This window comes from Rhyacophila brunnea, unplaced genomic scaffold, assembly GCF_057557595.1.
Source record: "Rhyacophila brunnea isolate RB1 unplaced genomic scaffold, BYU_Rbru_1.0 scaffold_3, whole genome shotgun sequence".
Lineage (NCBI taxonomy): Eukaryota > Metazoa > Arthropoda > Insecta > Trichoptera > Rhyacophilidae > Rhyacophila > Rhyacophila brunnea.
In genome coordinates, this window is record NW_028232965.1 from 371,749 (window position 1) to 395,594 (window position 23,846).

The 23,846-nt window shown below is 33.1% G+C and overlaps 1 protein-coding gene across 2 annotated transcripts; it reads right to left on the bottom strand.

Annotated features, from left to right (window-relative positions):
• Nucleotides 1-716: 716 nt before the first annotated feature.
• LOC147067718 (calcyphosin-like protein) lies at nt 717-17,636 on the bottom strand. 2 transcript variants are annotated; one of them, XM_085951986.1, is made up of 7 exons: nt 17,538-17,636; nt 6,808-6,961; nt 5,605-5,701; nt 3,928-4,008; nt 2,713-2,837; nt 1,465-1,549; nt 717-1,098 (listed from the first exon to the last, which is right to left on the bottom strand). In XM_085951986.1, the coding sequence occupies exons 2-7, from the start codon at nt 6,957-6,959 to the stop codon at nt 997-999; spliced, it is 642 nt and encodes a 213-aa protein (XP_085808112.1). In that variant the 5' UTR covers nt 6,960-6,961; nt 17,538-17,636; the 3' UTR covers nt 717-996. The 2 variants fall into 2 exon arrangements, with proteins under 2 accessions (XP_085808112.1, XP_085808111.1); XM_085951985.1 differs by lacking the exon at nt 17,538-17,636 and adding an exon at nt 9,105-9,851.
• Nucleotides 17,637-23,846: the final 6,210 nt, after the last annotated feature.

Genomic DNA, 23,846 nt, shown 5'->3' on the forward strand with positions numbered 1-23,846 from the left:
TCAATTGATCCTTGCATTAAAAAAATAATTCCCGTAAAACATATTGTAGCACTACACTTTTGACAGATCAGTCAAGTTGTCGAACATACGAGAATGCATTGCACTTTTGCCTGAACGGTGACGATATGCTCTGCTCATAAGCAAAAATTGCTACTTTTTACATAACTTTTTTAATTCATGGCAACTCGCATCGCATACATTTAGTATTGATTATTTTTGTTTGTGAAACCAGCACATTTCATAATATATTATAAGAAGAGTATAATGCCATCTAGACAATAATTATAGAATGTTTTACCAAAAGTTGGTACCTAGATACAGTACTTTCAAAATTATGCTATTTTTGGTTTGTTTGGCAAAAAATTATTGTAGGTATAATTTACTGTTTTACATTTTATGTAGAATCAGTACACTATAATATTATTGTATGGTTGATAACACTCGTATACTGGCTTATTCCAAGATGTGTGTGTTCTCGTTATCCATTACTCGTGTAGAGCGACATCTTTTTTTGATTCTAGTTATTTTCCGCTTCTGCTGACTATTATTTATATACCTAATCATCTAAATTAATTTACTTGATGATAGATAATAAACTTACTGTTTTTCATCTGAACTATTCTGGTCAATTATTGTAATAGACCGGTTACCGGGATGTTACTTTTTCTGTACCAATACACAAAGGAAAACTGAAAATATTAGAAAAAAAACATTTTCAGACAAGTAAAAACGTATTATTTTATTTTCAAAAGTCTAAAACACCTCGAGTACTTACTTAGTACGATACAAATAATACAGATCCTCATCAAAGCTGTAGTAAGTAATAAATGTTAAATAAGATAAGATAAATTGTGCAATAAACAATACAACTTGACTGTTTTGCTTGACATATTTAAAGCGTAACAAAATAATAAATACAAAATAATCATAGCATGTTGTTAATTAGTATCAATCAAACATTTTTAAGAATAATGTCAAGATTGAAAAAGTAGAAATTTATAGCTTATAGGCCTGCCTCATCATAAGATCAAAATATCCATCGGTGTCTATCGATGCGCTGATGCCGCTGTAGTAATTCAGAAATTCTTCCATCGTCACCTGAAAATTCAACGTCAAAAATTCATTCAAACATCATTTATTTTATACAGATAATTTTGTTTGTACTCATCAGCAACATCTTCTTGGCTACGTGTTAAAACTGTAAACTAACATGGTCCTCCCATTTTTCCATTATAAACTAACAAGCTCCTCCCATTTAGTCGACAACAGCGGCTAGAAGCGTAGCCAAGAAGATGTTGCAGAAGAGTAGTAATAATATTTTACTATTTTATGTTTAGATATCATTAATTAGTACGAAGAGTGGTATTGTACATATTAATATAGATTTACTAGTTTGCAAGTTGTCAAGACAATGAATAGGACAGGACTACTTCTGAAATACAAAAGAGTAAAAATTATTCTCACCACACCGTCTTTACTATCTTCTTGTTCAAAATTTTCAATGAACTTGTTTAGGACGATATCTTCTGTTTCTTCTCCACTCATATATCTGAAACATTTACCAAAAATAACATTAGTAAATACTAATTGCACAAGGAAAACGTTTACATATTATGAAACCAAACATTTTATTAACAGATATTACAGCTTTTATTTTAAAATAGAATCAAACTTATCGTCACTTAACGATAACCACATGTTTCTTATTTTCAGTACATTTCAAGAAATAGAAAAAAACTTGTTTTGTTCCAGTTCAGTTTCAAATTCTAAAAATAAGCTACATGGACAATTAATAGGTTAATTAATAAGTGACTGTTAATACTACTTAATTGGATTAAGTTTTGTACAAAATATTCCATTTGAATCCTTTTTAATGACGCGGCCTTTCAACATCTTCAGGTCCAATGCAAATTTTCCTTTGCAACTGAAAATAAGTGAATGCTCATAGTGCCAGAAGGTACTGAAAAACGAACTCCGAACCTCTAAAACGTAAATGAAATGGAATAGTGTAAAATTGAAATCAATTAGAATTTACATTCAAATTCCACCGAGTACCTAAAATTGATAGTATATTTTTTTTAATAGATTTATTAATTAATTAATATTTTTGCGGTTTATATCAGGGTTGGACCTGACTATATCCATAATGTAACCATATCTAAGTACTTTGTGATTATACATATATAACGCCGGTCTTAATATAAACAAAATTCCAATTATTGAAATGTAAAACAATTTTGATTAGTTATTTATAATTATTACTACTTAATATGCATCGGTTACGAAGTAACTATTTGGGTTGCGTTACACTATCCGCATTAAAAAATGGTTTCATGCAGTGATCAGTTGAGTTATTATGGGTTTCCATGGAACCTCAGTTTTATAAAGCCAGTTTTCAATTTGAATGTGTCTCTGATAATAGGAACTTTGTTATCAGTGAACTCTTTTTCTAACTTAGGGCAGCTTTTATTTTTTCGCACACAGCCAGTCGTACCCCTCGCGGCGGGCTCCACCGTTGCAAAAAAGTGGTGTTGACACTCAATTTCGCCTATCGAAGTCTAGGAGTCCACGGGACTTATGTTAAATAAGCAAGTCTCCGCGTGGACAACTGTTTTGAAAATTCTTTCCCAAGTGAGACATTATAATTATTGTGCATCCGGGCCTAAGGTTGACATTAATATTATATAAGATTATAGATATATTGAAATATACCTCGGATGTGATTTGACATTGTATACGTTCCGCAAGTCATCTGATGTGATGGCTCCATCTCCAGTTTTGTCCAATTTCTTGAACGCCTGCTCAATAATTCCTTTGCGAGAATCACTCATGGGAGGCTACAATTTTCATTATAAATAAGTTATCGATACAAAATTGCACATTCCTTAAAAAGATAATTCAACCAGAAATAGTGTGTAAAACACAACGGGCTCCGAATCGCGCTTTGCAGTTAGGGTGTATCCGGTCTAAATAGTAAATACTAAAGGGTGACTCTGGAATGCATGATTTGAGAATTTTCATTTCAAATTTTAAATTTCAAAATAATTTATTTACATATGAACTTTACAAATTACAAATTCAAGACTTAGATGACATGACATAAGAAAACAATTAAATGAATAGAAAAATAAAAGAAATATAAACAGTATTAAAAAAAATACATAAATTATAAATTAAAGAAGTATGCCCCATTTTAAGATTTTTTTTTTATATATATATTTTTTTTTTAAATTTATTAAGTAAACAAACAGTTACATATTGATTACAAAAATTTAAAATATAATAATGAAAAGTTATTGGAACCAGCAAAGGAATTGATAACATCATGTCCACCTAAACTCACCTCACATAGGTGGAATATATCAATATCTGAAACGGTTCAGTTGAATACAGACTACATTTTCTATTAATATTCCACTTATTAAATATTATATAATATTATGATAATATAATAGGTATAACTTTACTAAGGTTGTCATATCGAAGTAAATAGTATCGATATCAAAATAATGATCCTCTTCCAGAAGAGATCTATATCTAAAACAAATGGCAAAGTCAGTATTGCCATCGAAAAAACGTATTGAAAGAAAAGTATCCAAGTATCGGTCAAAAATCATTGATACTCGAACGTACCGATACTTTTTAGGCCTTACGTATAACACTATTGAATTTACAAAAAGTTCTGGCAAATCTTGAATAAAAATATTGCAAGACTTAGAAATGTGGCATTCGTTATTAAACATTCATAATTTGGAAAGAAAGCACATCGGCCGGAATACGATGGATACAATTTTTCAAGACCCGATCGGTACAAATATTTTTTTAACATCTATGTTTCTGAACTATTTCAATTTTTTTAGATATTTTAGATATAAAATATAGAAAAAATATAGCAAAACAGTGATAAGAATGCATTCTTTCCCTTACTCTGATTTGAATGAGAAACTCGTCCATGTTAACGGAACCACTTTTGTCTGTGTCAAATTTATCAAATAAAGCATCAATTTCCTGGAAAATACAAAACATTATATTAAAATAACATAGGTACTAATGCAACAAATTAATTAGTTAAATAAACTGGCGGTACGGACGTGGTACATTTCTATTATTACAGGCGGAAGTTTTATTACCGTAAGGAACAAATACATACTGAACATATCGCAACGTGAGTGTAAAACTAAGGCATCTGCAAATTTTTAAATTTCGGCATTAAATGCAAAACAACTGCAAAAGTCGTGAACTTGATAATGTAAAAGTGAAGTAACTGAAAGAACATGCAATACAATCTAAGTAGGTAAACCAAATATTATGGTTTTTTTAGAAACTCTATTTCTCCTAACAAAACGAAGACTTCAAACCCTAATATATCCAAAATATGTCTTTTGCAGATGCCTTGGTTTTACACTCACGGTGCGATATGCGAATGAATCGTTAGAGTTAATTACTGTAGTGTAGAGTGTAGACATTACAAACATGGCCTGAAAGAACAGTCTAGCAACCTATCGCTTGTTGGGCCATCTGTACACAGTGAGTATTGGACCTCCGGGTGGTAATTCTAATTAAAAACAACAGCTCTTTTATGTAGCACTACTGACTACACCATCGAGAGGGAGAAGTTCTCATTTCTTACAACAAAGGTAATGGTTATGGTCATCCATCGTTATCTAGACCAGTGGTTCTCATGTGCGGATTTTGCTGCGGCTACCAACATCTTTTTCAGTATTTAATTTAATTAACTGAGCTAACGTTAAATATGCGTAATTGGAAATGAGTCATGACCAAGTACTTAAAAACCATTTTAATAATACCACGTTTGAAAAATTTTGGTCGAAGTTATATGTTGACCAAGAATCAAGTCAATTCAAAGAATTGGCAACAATTACTTTATTAATATTGTCGATTTTTCTTACTACTGTATACTGTGAAAGATCATTCAGTGCAATGCACTTCATAAAAAACAAATATCGAAGCCAGTTGACAGATGTAAACTTAGAAGCAGCCATGCGGCTCGCATTGGAAAAAAGTAGTAGGTATTGAGGAATTTCCGTTTGCATTATTTTTAAATAAATAGATAATTATGTACTAAAATGTTCAAATGTCTCTTATTAAATGAACTTGTCTATAAATAAATTGATCCATTATTTAGTAAATAAAATTTAGCTTTTATTTTTTCAATCACAACGAAAGTGAATTTTGGTGCGGCCACCAGACGTTTCCATTGAACTGTCAATGTCAATTGTGCGGCCACAATTAGATTTCACATGAGAGCCACTGATCCAGACATTACGCTCATGTTGCAAACATAACATTTACACATCATACTGTATAGGTAGGTAGCACCTCATTATCACACCCGTTCGAATTTTTTCGCTCTTGAGAAAATTATAATTTCCTTCATATTATTAATCTTCAGAATCACAAAATAAAACATATAATATTCAATATCTCAAATTATATAATAGCGACATGAGAGTTTTCATCTCTCGGTGCCGCTTTTTATTGAAGGCGGACGACCAAATTGCAGTCCATCCCCCACTCAGTAGTCAAGAGACAATATAATTTATTATCATATTGGGTAGGTACCTGTCAGATTAAGATTCTCACCTCATCAGCTATGTCTAATCCTGTGTCTTTGAGGCCTTTTGTGAATTCATCCTTATCTAATTGTTTACTCCCGTCGTCATCCATTCGGCGAAACACCCTGTAAATTTATTTATTTATGTAATTATTAATAGATAGAAATAATATGTATGTATTCAGGCTATCACTGAATATCAGATTGATAGAAAAGAATACACCTATGGCATGGACAATTTGAATTTTTATGCAATAATGTCAGCAGTCATATGACATTGTTCAGCAGATATTCTCATAATGACTTTCACATTGTTAACTTTATGTCAATATTCTCTATTACTGTTAAAAATGTTTTGCAAATAGGTTTTTGTAAAAATTCATGGCTAGGTTAGGTTAATGATACGATAAATCCCATCCTCAAAGATATTTTCTTGCGGCAATGGGTAATTTGGAAGATCTAGCGCCACATGTAAATACCTTCAATTAAACACCGGGTACTTCAGAATCACATACATATATCTCAGACGGCAAATTCATATATATGGAGATTACTGAAGAAATTGTCTAGAGATCAAAGTCGGGATGGAGTACATCTTTATGTCTGAAGAAAATATTCAAGAGAGACCTCCCGGTATCCCTCGTCGGTAAGCGTCGAGTGCTCTTTATCCTTATCTATGGTGCTCTTTCAATACATATATATGGGTTGCGAAACGTATTGAAAGATGCCCTGGCGGTGAGTATTACAGAAGAGTTTGGCAGAATTGTAAAGTTCTTTAACATAATCGGAGTGAGTGCCTGATCAGTGGATTCTCTTCTAGATGAGAAGAGGCGATATGACAGCGAGTCGCAGTCAAAGCGTCGGTAAAATCATTAAAAAAAGCATTGGATGTAATACAAAGCGTAAAGACCTCGAAGAGAGTAGAGCGCATCATTCAGAGAACAGATCGTCGCTGGAGAAATTTCATCGGTATCTGAGAGATATTAAAATACTTAAACGGCGACCGAGAGCCTGGATTGATGAAACAATCAAGTTTAGCATAAGAACGTGGCAATATAAAACTGAGGACCGATAAGAGTGAAGATAGTAAGGAAAGGCAATCCGGCGACAAATCAAGAGCGGATAAGACAACTAAGATGATTCCAGTTATTCATATGTAATGTATCACAAAATTTTATCATTAACTTATTAATACCATTCGACTCAAATTTTTTAAAGATGTTTCAGTTTACCTGCCCAAGCCCATGATGCCGGCGGCACCTCTGGAGAGGCAGAGCAGTCTGAGCCTTTCGACAGGGTCCGCCTCGTGCGACAGAGCGCGTGACGAGCGGTTCATCAGCTCCGCTTCCTGACGCGAAGACGCCGACACCGGTCTGTGCCACATTCCTTAAAAACATCACACATCATAAATTAATGTATTGCGTACAATCATTGAGATATAATATAGTAAACAATTTTTGCTAATACCACTAAGGTTTTTACACATTCACGGATTTTGATATTATATTTATGAATGATTTTGACAATCTGCAAGGCAAATGGGGCCATTCATCGGTCATGTCGTGCAGTGTGAAGTGCGGAGTGTACAGTTATTGCCATCAAAAAAGTATTAATACCAGGAATCGATATTCTTTCTATAATAATATGACAGCCCTATGACCCTATGTTCAGCAGTGCAGCACAGTTAGTACATTAGGTACGCGTCCCCTAGTGTGCATTAAGATTATGGAGCCAACTTCGCGATAGTCAAAACAGGTAGAGGGCTCCGGTCTCAGGAAAAATAAACATTATGTCATTATTTTTTGTTTTTGTGGTTTTGTTTTCTATTGCCTTTTTTCAACAAATGTTTTTTTTTACTATAGGTTAGTCATATCGCGTCTTGAAGATCTTTTAATAACGCTATGCACAGTGTGGACTGTACATAGAAGGATTCATATTATGAACTTTTTATATTACAGAACGATTTCTGAATACATATTTTATTACAACTGCATTTATACCTATAGGTGACAGCGAATGTTTGATTTTTGCCATCGGTAATACGTGTGACGCACCTACCTGCTTACCGTTATTTATGATTTTTTTCTAATATGTGTGTTTCTGAGGTGTTCCAAATTATGTAGGTACCTATGTTCAATAACAAACACCTACTACGTATTATAGGAGATTACGTTATTAAACTAAAATTTTGAGTGATCCAAGTGAAATAAGATTTGATATAAATAAAAAGGATCTCAGAACAGTATAATAATTATATTTTTATAAAAATCGATGTTTTTTGTCGAATTTTAATCGAAATTTTATTTATGTATTGTCCTAATATTGAAGCTTGATTTGATATATAAAAAGGATTTCAAGTTATACACATTTATATTTTTTATAAAAATCGATGTTTTTAAAAATATATATAAAACACATTAAAACTATGAATTAGTCAAAAATCTCTTAGGCGATGCTTAGAAAACTTAATGAACTAAATTTTAATAGTAAATATGACCATAAAATATATGTAATAATAGGGTGCAGTCCGATTCAACAAATTCACATTTTATTACATTTTTTACAATTGTAAGTTTATCTTTGACTTAAAATAAAAAATATTTTTCTTTTTAGTGTTTTCAGATACATATTTATTTATTCATTGAAATTGTAATCAGAAATTGTAAATTATCAAAAAAATGTCTCAAATTGCAAGCTTCGTATTTTTCCGCTAGGTGCCTCTTTAAAAAAGGCTCAGTGAAGACTTCGCCTTCATATTAAAAAAAATCAGGTTCATGCGTTTTCATGGAAGAATATTGGCTACGCACCTACACTGTGATGATAGTATCACTGTGATATTGAAAAGTACACACATTTCCTTCCATCAGGCGCAAACAAATTGAAGTGGATTGTAATCGGCGGGCATGTATTGGATAATTTATAACAATTAGTTTTTTAATACACGGGTAAGTAGGTACCTAGTTACGCCAAGCTACTAAAAAGGGATAATCGTAATAGATTTATTATATTATTATAGGAAACCATATCACCAATATTATTGTAGGTATGTATGTATCTCACGTTTATTTCCTAAACTAAATATTACGTGTAGTCGAACAAAATTGGTATTATTGAAAGTCGTATTTTATACTTAATCCATTAACTAATTTATTCCACTATATTTTTTATGCCAAATGACAATAATATCGAATTATAATGATTATTTCCACAGCAGTAGTTCGTGAAAAGCCCTTTAATGTTGTTGGATTCCACAATGTTGATTCGGTGTGAATAATGGCGCTTATCGATACTAAATTAATATTGTACGTGATGTAATGAAACTAGAAACATTTTCTTTATGGAATAAGTAACATACATGTAAATATTATATTACAATAGAAATGACAGTGAACATGAGTATATATTTTTATAAATGTGCGCGTAGAGCGTTGCCTCGGAAAATGTGTAGGAACATTGCACGATAACCTACAAAATGTACAAGGCGGGTTCGTTGCATACATACGAGCAATGAGTTCCGCATAATACTCACGATGTGAATTGATTTTTCTCTTTGACCGCAACATAATAGTATCGTCTCACTGATTTCCGTTTTCCCGTTCCTCTCAGCGAAGGCGACTGACTCTCGACCGACGCTATTTTATACTTAATACGAACGGTGCCGCGTTACGGAAAAGAAAATCACCCAAACAACAAGATGTTTACAATATTACGAAACATAAACAAGGGTCGCGACTTCACTGGACGATGACATGATGCGTTTATTCGGAAAGGTCGTTAAGTCAGCGGACGCACAAAGATTCTCGCCGTGTCGAAGAACATTTTAAATGGTTAAGTTAGTGTTAGATGAAACCCTCCTCGGCGGTCTGTGACGTGCTGCACGAATCAAAAACGGCGGCACAGTGAACGGGGCAAGGTTGACGACCCGCTCTTTCTCTTTCCCTGTGAAATGTGGAGCACCGAGCACTGCCTACGTTTTCTTTTGGGCGGTTTTTCACGCCGACGGGGTTGGGAAAATTTTCACAAAATTAGCGCCATTTAGGCGGCGAATATTCCATTGTTACACGAATATAAACGTCGTAATCAAACGCACGATATAAAAATCGATTTTCCGCTTCGTAGGTACTTAATTAATTTTTAATTGTTGTCTTTGTTAATCTATTTCGCCGTAAAGTATTATAGTAAAGCGTAGGTACATATATAACGCGGCAAAATATTGTTTTATTTTTTAGCTTCATCCATGTAGGTACATATTTTAAACGCTGTAAAGATTTTTTGTACAGTTTGATGGCCACTTTTTTCAGAAATCAATATTCTATTCCCAGCAAAATTTGATAACTTATGCGACTATTAAGCATAGATATGATAAATTACATTTTAACATGTTTTGAAACAAAGTTTTCGTGAAACAAACCTCCTGTTTATGTTTACAAACTATTCTTCGTAACTATGAACGGTGACGTTTCAACATTTTTAGAACACAGTTCAATTATCGTATTTTATTAAAATTAATAAAGACATTTTGACACAGAAATGGCAGATGTAGATACATATATTGGTAAAGTATGTCGGCTGGATCCGATGGATAAAGGTTCGAGCCTAGTTTGGTAGAAATATTTTTTTCTAATTCCTACGTTCCTAGTAAGTGAGTATGTATGAGTAAGTATATAATATGTATCTTATATACATAATATTAAGCGTTCAAACTGTCCCTAAACAAGAAGATTGAAAAAATGCGCGTTGGACAATCGTACCAAATGTAAGATAACAAAATCGTAGCCCCAGCGGAAAAAGGAAAATTCATCGAAAGAGCACACAGGGGGGACGTGGGGTTGTCAACATGAAGCTTTTGCAAATGGACCGAAAGAGAAAGTGTTATTCAGAGTTCAGAGAGGTCTTCTAAATCGATATCAAAACTAACCAAGAATCGAGCGTCAGCTTCTTATTTGCCTTGACCCGATTCACAAAATTGAGGCTAGTAGGTAATCGTGATCCTTATTGAGGGATGTTCGTGTCGTCGGCCATGTTGTTTTTCAAGGTGATCTTATTAATGAAACGAAAAATCGATTTCCTTATAATAAAAACAACCGAAACCGATTCGACTTTCACTAGGCCAATATACCTTCATTTATTTGTTAAGAAAACCATCGATCGCCATACGAATTGTAGTCGCATGCTCCTTGCTTTTTAAAGAAGACACAAGAAAGAAGACACAAAGGCAGAGGCGCGTTTCCCTAACGCAATATGACGCAACGGATGCGTTAGAAAAATTAAAAGAGGACCTCCGAAGAGTTAAAACCTGCCACTAAGTTATTAAATTATATTGAAATTTGATAAAAGATAGTTCTCACAAACTGAGTGGAAGATAAGTATTACCCAAAGCATAACAAAATCCTTGCATAAAAGTAGGGTTTCTAATAGCTCTTGATAGAAGTAAACATAGTTTATTTTAGTAGATAGATACAAACAAAAATGATTTTAGATTTCCCATCTTCACCCGCCATCCAGGGTCGCCTAGTTACGAACAGTGAACAAAAATTATATTGGTCATTTTTTATCGTATGGGGGCTCAAAATCAGTCAGTGCGTCACTAAACGCGCCGCTGCACCAAGGCCTTTTCATATAGGCATAAAGGCTTATCACGATGCTCTACAAATAGCCAATCAAGAATGGGTTAGCCTGTTTCTTAACTCTCGGAAAGAAACTAGACACAACTACTCTCATTTTCCATTATACGTTGAGCTTTGAGCAATAGGTATTTGGCCCGCCCGGCATCGGAGACTGGAGAGGAATGCGGTTGTCGCCAAATAGTACCAAGAGATTAACACTTAGCTAAGGATATTAATCCATTTCTGATATTAAAAACTCAACCAGATCCGCCTACGAGTAAGTATCTATATTGTACATTCTGAGCCAATTTTTGAATCAGTTTCTTAGCGATGGTGTCACTTATTTGTTACTCGATTAGTATTATGCCACCTTATAAGATGCTAGCAATACATTGCTTGGTATTGACTCGTTTTGGAAAATACCTACTCATTTGTTGTTTAAAATCTTTAATATTTATGACAAAAAACACAATATGTATATAGTTACAATACACACCGAAGTAAGTACAATTAATCGCCCGCGATGAAAACTTTGAAACTCTCTGCGTCAGTGCCTTAATTCAGCACTGATTGTAGGAGGGTTAATAGTAATCTATTCCTATCCTAAATACGTATCTGCGTGGGAGTATAATAATACTATAATGAGTATAATGTACAGAGAGAGCTCTACGTGAAAATGCTAAATTGCCCTTAATGACTGAAAATAATTTATCGGGTTGGAAATCGACGAGGACAGCGAAATGGACAGACAACTTTTTATCGATCGCATAATTAACTTACGTTATAGGTATCGTTGCTACCTTACCTGATATTAAATTTATGGAAAAAAAGTTTTGCAGCAGACTGATGCAGTAACAGTAATTTGAGGGCTTATTAACCTACACGTTATCGTTATAGCATGTCGTTATTAAGTAAACAATGTACAAATTGATATGTAAGGAATCTGCATTGACGGTATCTTAAGAAATCAATATAGATGTAGATGTAGATTATGGGTACATTCACATGATTTAAAAAAAAGTGTGTTGGTTAATAGATAAGGAATATCAGATATCAAACTTGACACATTTTAAACGACAACTTGGAAATCAATGGCATTTGAAATGTTGCTGGAGGTGAATGCTGAGTCTCGGAGATAGTCAAGAGGAAAACCGATTCCATCGTCAGCGAATTGCACCACAGAGAAGACAACAATTTTGGAATATTTATATTTAATAAAAAATAGTACAGTCGAAGAGGAAGAAATACAGAACAGATTAATAAATCAGAGAATTCCGATAGGCTATATATATTACATTTTGACGCAGGGGTTTGATTGTGCAAGTGTCCTGCGAAAATGAACCATTATCATATGAACATTGTAGACATGAAATAGTGTGTGTTGCAACCTTCAAATGCACCAATGTTGAATGAGCGTCAGTGCATACCTAAACCAAGAGCAATTGTCAGAACGAAGAACAAGCGTATTATTTACACGTGTTTAAGTTTATCCCATATTTTTCCACACTCGAGATCGGTTCCCTGTTATTCCACACCAGTTAGGTATTTCAGTTCTCATTCATTCTGTGTTCCCTGGGAAGGAACTTCATCCACATGGAAGGGGCGAAATCAAATCTCCACGAAGATTTCAAAATCACAGGCCTCGTCTGTCTCTGAATGACGAGAGAAGTGAGCTAGTTGACGACCAAATAATTTGGGTCACGAAATCACAACGAAGAAGAGACTACTATTTAGAGGGTGGGCAGAAAAGCTACCGCCGCTGGTTACTCCATTTTCAAGCGATCCTTCTACCTAATTATTCGTATTTGAAATATGAAACAGTCAACAAAATTGTTAAAGTGTTTAAATAATTTGGAAAACAAAGAGGTTTGGCATAATTTATGCATGCTGTGTAAATACAAGGTCACGCCATGCCCCTTGGCTCGGCGCACCCTCGCCGTTTCATGTTTCGCTCTAAAAATATTATTACGCGTTTTTGTACAGCGTAGGTTATACACGAGTAATGCCACCCCTAAAAAACAACACCCGCGCGGACACGCTCCTTGGTCGTCGAACTTCACCGTGTTATGAATACATAATACCTACCGAGAAGAATTTTTTCACCAACTACCTACTGCCAGCTAGGAACAAACTGTCGACATTTTGCAAAAATTCATTACTTAACAACATTACCAGCCAAAGATTTATTTTATTTTAGAAGAAGACGACACTCTATTTATAGATCTATTTATACCTATCGAAGTTGTGCGTACATAATGTAAATAGTTTAAGTTAATTCGGTACCTAATACTATTTATAAAAAATCAGAAATGTCAACCAGATGCAATGGTAAATAATAGTTTAATAATAATTAGGTGACAAATGATTTTACTCTGCATTCTCATTTACAGCCCCTTCCCAGGATCGTAGGGGCTCGAAAGAGACTCGATTTTCATTGATAGGTACTGGATAATAATGTAAAATTGGATAAATATACCATACCTACCATTATTAGCTGTACTATTTAATAAGTATATCCTAATGCACCAATCAAACGTAATTAAAACAAACAATGTAGCCTCTTATAGCTTAATTTATTTAGAAATACCAATCTATGATTATTATGTTTTTGTGAATGACCAGAGTGAACTTGAGTAACTTTCAAAAAACTCAAGGGAAGGGAAGTTATCAAATTAATTCGCTTCCATCATTAAATTTTACCAACGTGTTTTAAGTTGTTTACCCGAAGATTAATGTTGCCATGGGGGAATATGATAGTTATTGATATAACTAAGTAGAGATACCTACCTTACGAGCTTTTGCAATACGCGTGCAATCGAGCCCGCATACATAAATATGGAACTATAAAAATCGATTCCATTGATAGTTCGCCTTCGGCTGGCGAAATTAATGTTCCGGAAAATGATTTCCGAACATTATTTCGAGATACGTAATATTCTGATTGAGCATTTATCAAAATGGATGTCGGGAGACAATCGCTAAGATGGCATCATAAATAATTGTAATGAACTCATCATTGACAACATCTTGATACGATCGTGGGAAATGTTTTGTCATCTACCCTTTAATTAAAAATAGCAATTTGGTGGAAAAGGTGTATCATATTGTTATAAATTATAATATTGAGTTGAATATCACTATCTATAATTTACTGGCTATATCTACGTAAGTAAATTTTAGAAAAATCTAGGAATATAATAAGTATATTAATATTAATAAAAAATATGTTGCATTTCCTGCTCAGTATATATTTTACAACGTTTCTATTAGGTCGTATTCTTATTTGTCCGGTGGTTGTTAATCCGGTACAAATCTTGCAATCGATTTTTAACTAACTTCCCGACTAGCTAGACATTTGAAACTTTTAGAATATATCAGAACACGATGCCAGTGCATTTTTTTAATACTTTTAGCCATCTTTAAGTAGAATTGAATTCTGTTTTGTATGAAAAGTTATTTCGGAAGAAATCCGTAATCCAATCCACTATTATTGGTTGCTGGGGGTCTGGGGTCCTAGCAGCTAAGTTATTAATATATATATACGTGCGTTACTATGGAAATCAATAGAATGTCAAAATGACATTTCAGTATTATTTCTATCAAGTACAATTTTTTTTGATCGTTTAAACTAGTCAAGTCAAGTTTATATGATTCAACAGAAAATTTAAAAACGTTGTATATAAAAAGTTCTTTTTATCTTGTAATTATTTATAATAAAGCGAAAAGAAAATCGATTCCACATTTAATTGGGTGCAATTATAATTGGTTCTGTTTTGTAAATAATTGAGTGCCTATCTTGTTATCTAGAAATTTACCTAATTAGACGAAACATAATGACTAATGACACGTAGGTAGGTATAATAAAATAATATTTCAACGTTGTTCATGTTCGCTGTATGCTTTTGTGGGTACATACTGTGATAGGACATTTTAAAAATGCATTCAAAATCAATAATAAGTCATGTCAACACGAACTTATTTTCAATGACGCTTAAAGTTTTATATATACACATTTATATTCCTTGCATACTATCACTATTTATATATCTGTATATAGTAATCATATACCTAATTAAGTTTATTGTACATGTACAGTAATATAAATTGAACATACATAATTTGAAAACAATTCTGAGATATATATAACCACTAGAAACAATCTTTCTGAAAAAAATACGACCCAGCAGAATCATATAAATTGCCCAATTTATGTACGCAATCTCTACAGTTCTTAAAAATATAATTAATTTAAAGTTTCGCTACGGCATCCAAAGCCGGAATTCGAGACTGGAGTAATCGCACTCGATTGCGCTACGAAAATTTGAATTGTTGACAGTGTAAACAAACAGAAATTTGCCAATTGAATAAAATGTGATAATAATTGATAAAAAAAAAACATGTACAACAACAGAGTGATGAATGATGATTGGGAATGCACATGAAAACATGGATAGAATGAGAGAAACTGTGATAATTTTTATACTTGAATTTTCTTCGCCCCATTAAAATGCGTTTTTATGCATACAACAATACATTACATTACAACATACAATACATTTCTATACGGAGTCGAGTCGTGGACCCTGAAGGCAAGAGAACGGAAGGCAATTGATGCCTTTGAGATGTGGTGTTGGCGCCGAATGCTTCGCATTTCTTGGACGGAGCACAGGACGAACCAGTCAATTATCCAGAGACTGAAGATAAAGGAACGGCTCTCGACGATATGTCTGAGAAGAATTCTGCAGTTTTTTGGACATATTGTCAGGCGCGGACCGGACAACCTGGAGAGACTGGTAGTTTTGGGTAGCCTCCAGGGAAGGCGAAGCAGAGGAAGAGCGTCTGCGCGATGGAGCGACTAAGTGAAAGAGCTGACTGAGGGCACCATCCATTCTGCCCTGAGAGAAGCGGAAGATCGAGAAGGATGGAAAGTCTTGGTCGCTCAAAAGATGGCGAAATTTGAATGTGGTCACGATCCTCAGCCATGAGTGCACGACCAAGAAGAAGATGCATACAAAACTTTTACATATTTTACATGATTATAAGAGAACGTTGCGACTCGAACATCATTTGGAACCCGTGACATAGGACCTGTAACTGCACAGCTGTGGTAAAAATTGTTAACCAAACAACTTTAAAGTTATTTAAGTAAAAAAATGCCATTTGCGTTACTAAGTGCAGCATAATATGGCCTACCACAAAGCGACGGTCATGGTAAAAGATTTTTTAATGAACGATCGTTAGCCATTCTCTCAATCCATTGGATCAAATACACACAACCATGGCTTTAGAGACAGGTGCTATACCTTAAGTGCTACATTCTTTCAATATTTACACTAAATTATTACATAATATAATATTTTTTTTTGCACGTTACAAAATATTAAAAAAAGTATAGGCGCACAATGCTTTTATTTTAAATTGAATGGTAAAATAATTACTGTAGATTATTTATGATGGCTCTATTTAATGGTATCTATCAAAATATGACATTTTTGAGGTAGTCGATATCATTATGTATTCGTTGTTTGATTGATGATTTTCATATACGTATGCAAAGGAAAACAAAAAGAAAAATTAATATTGTATATGACAACTTTACTAATAAAGCGATTAGTTATTTTAAATGAAAATGTTTTCATGTTGTTATTCTTGGGGAAAACTGTGAGGATTCAATTAATAAAAATAAATATATATCTTCTTTAAAATGAATATAAAAATGTTTATCAGCTTTTTTTACATAATATGCAATCCGAAAAAAGATTTATCAATCATTATGTAACAACAATACATGGTGAATTTTTATATTTCCTTTAATAATAGTTTTATATGCGTTAATTAAATAAGATATATGAATAGATATTATGTTATTTGATCAAAGATAAAATTTTCATAACAAATTTAATTGAATAGTTCATTTAAGATTCAAATTTGACGCTGAAAAACATTTTTAGAATAATAAGCAGCCTACTGTACCTTATCGCGCAAATTGCTTTTAATTTACTTATGAAAATAAAAATTTGTTGCTATTTTTAGATTTGCTTGTTGCTTCTTTATTTATACAAAATTTTCAACTATAGATTCCTCACATAATATAAAATGGCTCACAATTTTTCAATATTACGTAAAATTGAAAATAACACTATTACAATATATAAATTTGTCTGATGAGTTTATAAGGGTATAAACAGAAGATAAACGAATGTATCAGTGTTGTATTTTGCAACATTTAATGCAGATTTTTTAGCAAAAAGAACCGATTAAAATGAAGGCGATTCGAATTATATCGTTTGACAGGAGCGCGGAAAATCAACCGGGAAATGTCAAAAGACAATCGAGAAAACAAAAATTCGACTCACCTTTTTTGAATTTGGAAGGTTTTTAAAACGTCGAAATGTCGGTCTGTCGGTTCCGCGCACAATTCCGCAAGTCTCTCGGTCGAATGATACTTCCCGAATGATAAGTACGACGAAAAGACAATGCGGGTAAAACGGCGCTGTCACAAAGTGAGCGCTCAACAGGACACGGGCAGAGCCGGAGAATTATCTAATACCCGAATACCGGGACCGTTCGGTTCGCTCGCTGCAGCACAGGAAAAAAGGTGTGCTCGGTTCACCGGGCAACAACGAATAAATGGAACACTGTGACGTTGTTTTAGGCGCGTTTAGCAATTATTATTGCTTCTGTTAATGGTCGTAATTACACACGAATGAAGAAATGGAAAACTGGAGCACATAATTATTTTATTACCTACTACGGCTATTTTCATAAAGCACAACGTTGACACGTTATTCTATTTTCAAACGAACTTATCGCGCGAATTACCTATGTTATATTATTATTAATAGTACGGACGAAAATTAAGAATTTGGGGTATATGTGGAAGCGAAGTCTGAACACTCTTTAGTCTTCATAATATGAAATATGGATATATCATTATGATGACACGTCTTTTCCCATCCTAAAATGATCACATACCATTTATTAATATATAAGGATATTATTGTAAACGTTGTCGTGTTAAAGTTGACAATAAAGCTATATTTGGTACCTAGACGAGATGTTTGTTAGCTATTTTGTATGTTTCTCTAGAAATATTTTTACCTATCTGTCCAGTACAATTAAAAATTGATACTTAGACCTGGGTACTCTAACTATTTCTTTCCAACCTTTCTGATTGCATATAAATTGAATAGGATTAGATAACTATTTTTTTTTTCATTACGTCTACACAATTAGATAACGATTAGTCACCATACGAAGAGGTTTCTTAACATACCTATATAATATATTTTTGAATGAGAAATTGATATTAGCCACGTCTCGCTTAAATTATTAGGTCCAAAACACACGTTGAAAAATAACAAAAGTGAATTTACCAGACCCGGAATTCGAATCCGCGACTTTATAAGAGAACACATTACTAATCTTTCATCGCAGACGATTCTACGTATTGTAGTACTGATTCATTGACTGTGTGTATTTTATAAGAGTTCAACCCTTAAGGAATACAAGAAAACCGGTGGCCATGTGAGTAAATCGTCTTCACAGTTAAATCTCTTCTCTTCAGTGGTTTGAGGATCCCGACTACGCTGAAATACAACCACCTTCCGTGCGACCAAGGTGCTCCACCCTCGCGCTCTTCTGCTTCTTTCAGAGCAGAGTGACCGACGAGATTCAAGAGAAAGTAAGCATGCCTTGTAGAAAGGCAGTCGGAAAATAATCATTTGACGAATTATCGAAAGGAAAATTAAAAGTTAAATGTCTTAAAATAAAGACATCGAAGAAATTTCTTCTGGAAGCGTTCTAAAATAAGCTTATAGAAAATTTTATAAGGTCACCAGATAATCGACCGATATTCAATAATGCTACGCACTAATGAGACGTAGAGTGTACTGAGATATCCCGGGTTCTGTGGCTAGCTCAAGATATTGGTTGAACCCAGGTATCACAAAATTAAATAATACATGAAAAGTAAGACATTTGGATTCTTGAATGGTTTGGATTGTCGCATGATGAATCCTAGAAGCTTACTCGAACGTAGAGCCGTAGAAGTTATATGCAAGTGAAAAGATAATGAAGAATCAATCAATCAATTATACTCCAAGTAAAAAATATTGACATTTTGTATAGCCATTCATGTATTTATAGTATTTGAAGGAAAAAGGTTATATGCACATTCACATTAAATGGGTTGGTATATGTAGTAAAATATTAGGAATAAAATAATATCCATACATAGAAGCAGTTAGAATAATGATTGAATCATGTTTCACCCATAATTATGTATGTCATGTGGTGATATGAATGATTATGTAGTTTTTTTTTTACTTGTATCATTATTTGTACTTCTTCTTTAATTGTTTTCTTAAACCTTCACAAAAAAGCGACTGTAATTTGTCTCCCTCGAATGAATTGGAATCAATCATTTGAAGATAATGTATCGAAGGTTATCGTGGAGCTGTGAAATAAGGAGAGGTCATTGCGATGATAATAAAAAAACTGAATTAAGTAGGTGCCTTCATTTGGTTTAGAATAAAGTTACGCATTTAAGTTTAAACCGTAATAAGTAGGCTACGGTTGAGTGACGTCGAACGCCACCCTTACCGCCAACCGAGCCGTACCATTGTAATACCTATGTAGGTATTTGGTAGGTATTAATCACTTGCAAGCATACGCTATTAAGATCTATATAGCCTATCGATTCAACAAAATTATTTGGGGTAACTCATACATATCTTTTCACCCCTCAAAAATGCTATTTTCACGTATTAATAATCTACAAAATAATTAAAGGGGAACACTTTCTTCATTTTATGATTTTGTTTGATAACATTGAGTAATCATCGTCCACGCAGGCGTGTTTGTTGAACTGTTAAAGTGAAGCAAGACATCTTTGATTTGGAAGCCAGGGATGGTTTTTAAATAGTATATTTTTTTCTTTTACTAATCTTAGGCAGGTAAACAGTGAACTACTGTAATACAATGAGTGTAATGAACTTTTTGTATCACAACACTTGCTAACGAGAACGGTAGAGTAGGATAGAAAGATAATATTATTATTATATGCCGCAATTAGTTAATTTGTGTAATTACGGCGTGTAAACGCGCTTTCAGCAGTTAAACGGATTTATGTATGTGCCTGATGTACCTTGCCATTGCCGACTGAAGAGGAAAGCCGATACATTCACGACTGGTCATACCTTTCCGCTCCGCTCTAACGTATCTTGGATACCTTGGAGTTTATCTGATTTAGTGGTTCTGTGTTATTAATAATTGGAAGTGTCGATCAAAGTAAGTAAACTTCTTCTGTGTATAATAATATAATACACTAGGACGTTTGTCAATGTGACAATCGATTCTAAACGACAATAACTAATAACTTATTTATACTCTTCAGTCATTATAGAATACCAAACTCTGCTTGCAAGTACGTTATCAATAAATAGTATGGCAGTGGACTACTCGTTGCTTGTGCAAAAAGTTATGCTCAGGCTTTATTAATGTAAAGATGGCGGTGGCCTTGCTTTTATAAGTTAATTAAATACTTTTTTAAAATTCTATGTGACTGTTCATCTGAATAAAGATGGTTCAATATACTTCTTTTCAGGTTAATATAAATCATTTTTATCTATCACTGCCCTAATAAATAATATCAGACCACAAGTTTAGCAATGATAAATGTACCCTTCACGTTAATGATACAAACTCTATTTGCATATTATAATAAGGCGTTTTTCTTCAACTTCTTTGGTTAGGTATCATAATAATATTATTATAAATATTGCGCCCGGCCAAGGGTATTTACCGTCCCTCGCAAAATATGAAAATATTTCTATGGTGATAGAGAAGAAATGAAAAACATTTAAATAATTATTTTATTTTCATGAAAATATATATAGTTTTTACGCATAGGTAACACAAAATATAACATCTTAAATTATTAAGCTGCAATTCTATCAATATGTATTGCTGGGATGAGCAAGACAAGTAAGCACAATTATTTATAAAAAAACGTTTGATGACAGGAAAGAAAATTTGACTTTTTTCTATTTATCAAATAGATTTTATATCAATATATTAAAGTATTCTTAAATAAATGTTGCGTTAATTGTTTAATTTACCACCATTTACCGTAAGGTTTTTCACATTTTCACATGGACAGACTGTCAGAAAAGATGACTCCATATTATATTGAGCTGATTGTAACTGGAAACAACAAGGGACGGCACAGAAGAGGAGACCACTCACTCTGTAAGGGATTATTTGCTTATTCATATATTCCAACCTCCTGATGGCAGAATGTAAATGTGTCGTAACGAGTGTAGCCTTTTAACTGGAGCCATTCTAAATGATGGGTGATACACAAGGAAGAATATGGTGACGAGTTGATGTGTTTGTGGGTCTTTACATAAAACATCAAAAAAGTAATGAGACCAATACCAGCGGTGATATTCTTTGACAATCGATTCGTCAGAAAATTTAAAAGAGGGCCTCGAAACAGCTCAAACCTGTCACACAATTATTCAAGTATACCAAAATCTTACAAGTACCTACGTGTATTTATTACAAATTGAGTATGAAATATTACCGAAAGCATACCAAACTACATAATAACTCAAACAGATTCGATTTCGATCAAAATAATTTATGATCATATAAATTATGATAATTATCGTGAAATTTACTGAGGTTGCCAGCAACTTGTTGCCAATGTGGACACGGCATAATTCTACACCACTGATATTATTATTTTTCATCATTGTCACCTTCAATAATAATTATTGGTATATGATATGATTCTAGGATTCTAAGAGATTTTTTTCATGTTTTTCTTATCGAGGTGGGCCTCAAAATCGTTCAGTGGGTCATGCCTCCACGCTCCACGTCTCTTAAACCGATACAATTGAGCAATCAGTGATTCTCATGCATATTGAACGACGACAGTTATGATATAAATCGTTACCTCATTTCTATCTTGTCGTCAGGGAATATCGACTAATTGGATTTTGCTATCAGTTATCGCTATCAAAAATGTGCGAAGATTTGATCTCTACTAAAGGCATGGATACAATGTCATGTTCGAGTTGAGTCATTGCTAATAGGAATTATAATCTGCCGTATGTATGTATGTACACACAATATATTCTATTATACTTATCTATATTTTCACTCGAATTTTAATCTCGATGCATACACTAATTGTTTATAGACGCAATATTTGTGTTCACCTTTGGTTACGAATGCTGTATATATGCGTTTTACATATCTATGATTGTTCATAAAAATAATATTTAAATATCTGAATTCTGCACATGCTCTGCTAAACTCGTGAACTTAACCAATACGTCAAATAATAATATATAAACGGAAGTAATATAGATATCTCTGGTTTCCCGCTGTGTATGACCATACATTATGTAATATTAGGTATATGATACTGTGTGTGTCGGTTCTTTTAATCAATCAATATAATATAGAACTTTTCCGATAGAAAAAAGTATCCGTCACGGAAATGAGAGGATAGATGTAGGAAAAAATATATTGTGGAGACTGAGAGGCTTTATTGATTTTTGTTTATACATTTGTAATATAGCTACCTACTTGTCTACGCTGTTTGGCACAGCACCAACTTTTCAAAGGCTCGGAATTTCAAAGAGAATCCTTGGTTATGTTATCACTTTATCAGCGTCTAAATTAAAATAAAAAATACATAAAATATATTATTATTTTATAGTAATGGGCAAACCACGCATATTGGCATTATAATATCATATATGTAATTTATTTGGTTCCGAACACATAATAATTACATAATTACAAGATAAAAAGAACTTTTTAAATTTTCTGTTAAATTATTATGCTCAATATGCTCAAACTTGTACTTGATATGAAGTAAATAAAAAACAAACAAACAAATATAGAATACTGAAATATCATTTTGATTTCTATAGTAACGCACGTATATATTAATAATTTAGTTGCTAGGACCACCCACTTAGCAACCAATAATAGTAGATTGGATTACGGATTTCTTCCGAAATAACTTTTCATACAAAACAGAATTAACTGAAAATGAATTCAATTCTACTTAAAGATGGCTAAAAGTATTAAAAGAATGCATTGGTATCGTGTTCTGATATATTCTAAAAGTTTAAAACGTCTAGCTAGTCGGGAAGTTAGTTAAAAATCGATTGCAAGATTTGTACTGGATAAACAACCACCGGACTAATAAGAATACGAGCTAATGTAAAATAAGTATTGTTTGGAAGTATACTTACATAAATATTATAAATCAATGTAGGTACATAATTATAGTTTAGGACTATTTATATTTTATTCTAGAGTGAATCAATAAAAGATACTTATTTAAATACAATGTATTTTTGGTCTATACTGTATTCCGTAAATCACTAGTAATAGTAGATATATTAAATAAAAATATTTATTTGATGTAAATCTACAAATCGTATGTGGGAAATGCTAAACTTACTCATATTATTGTACCTACACCGTCTTTTGAAGACCATGACCTTGCACACTTGCACACAGATGCAAGGCCGAATAAAGACATTGTAGTCCCTTGAATTAGGGGCACTATTTATAAGCCCCATCAGTAATATTATTTAAGAAATATCGCTTTTTAAAAATGTGTTATTATTCAGGTT

Bases quoted from the DNA above. Each gene is read 5' to 3' on its own strand.
- LOC147067718 (XM_085951985.1), bottom strand. From the start codon at position 9,138: ATGTTGCGGTCAAAGAGAAAAATCAATTCACATC. The intron at 6,962-9,104 runs GTGAGTATTATG...GATGTTTTTAAG, and splicing joins GAGAAAAATCAATTCACATC to GAATGTGGCACAGACCGGTG. The intron at 2,838-3,927 runs GTAAGGGAAAGA...TGAAAATTGTAG, and splicing joins AGTTTCTCATTCAAATCAGA to CCTCCCATGAGTGATTCTCG.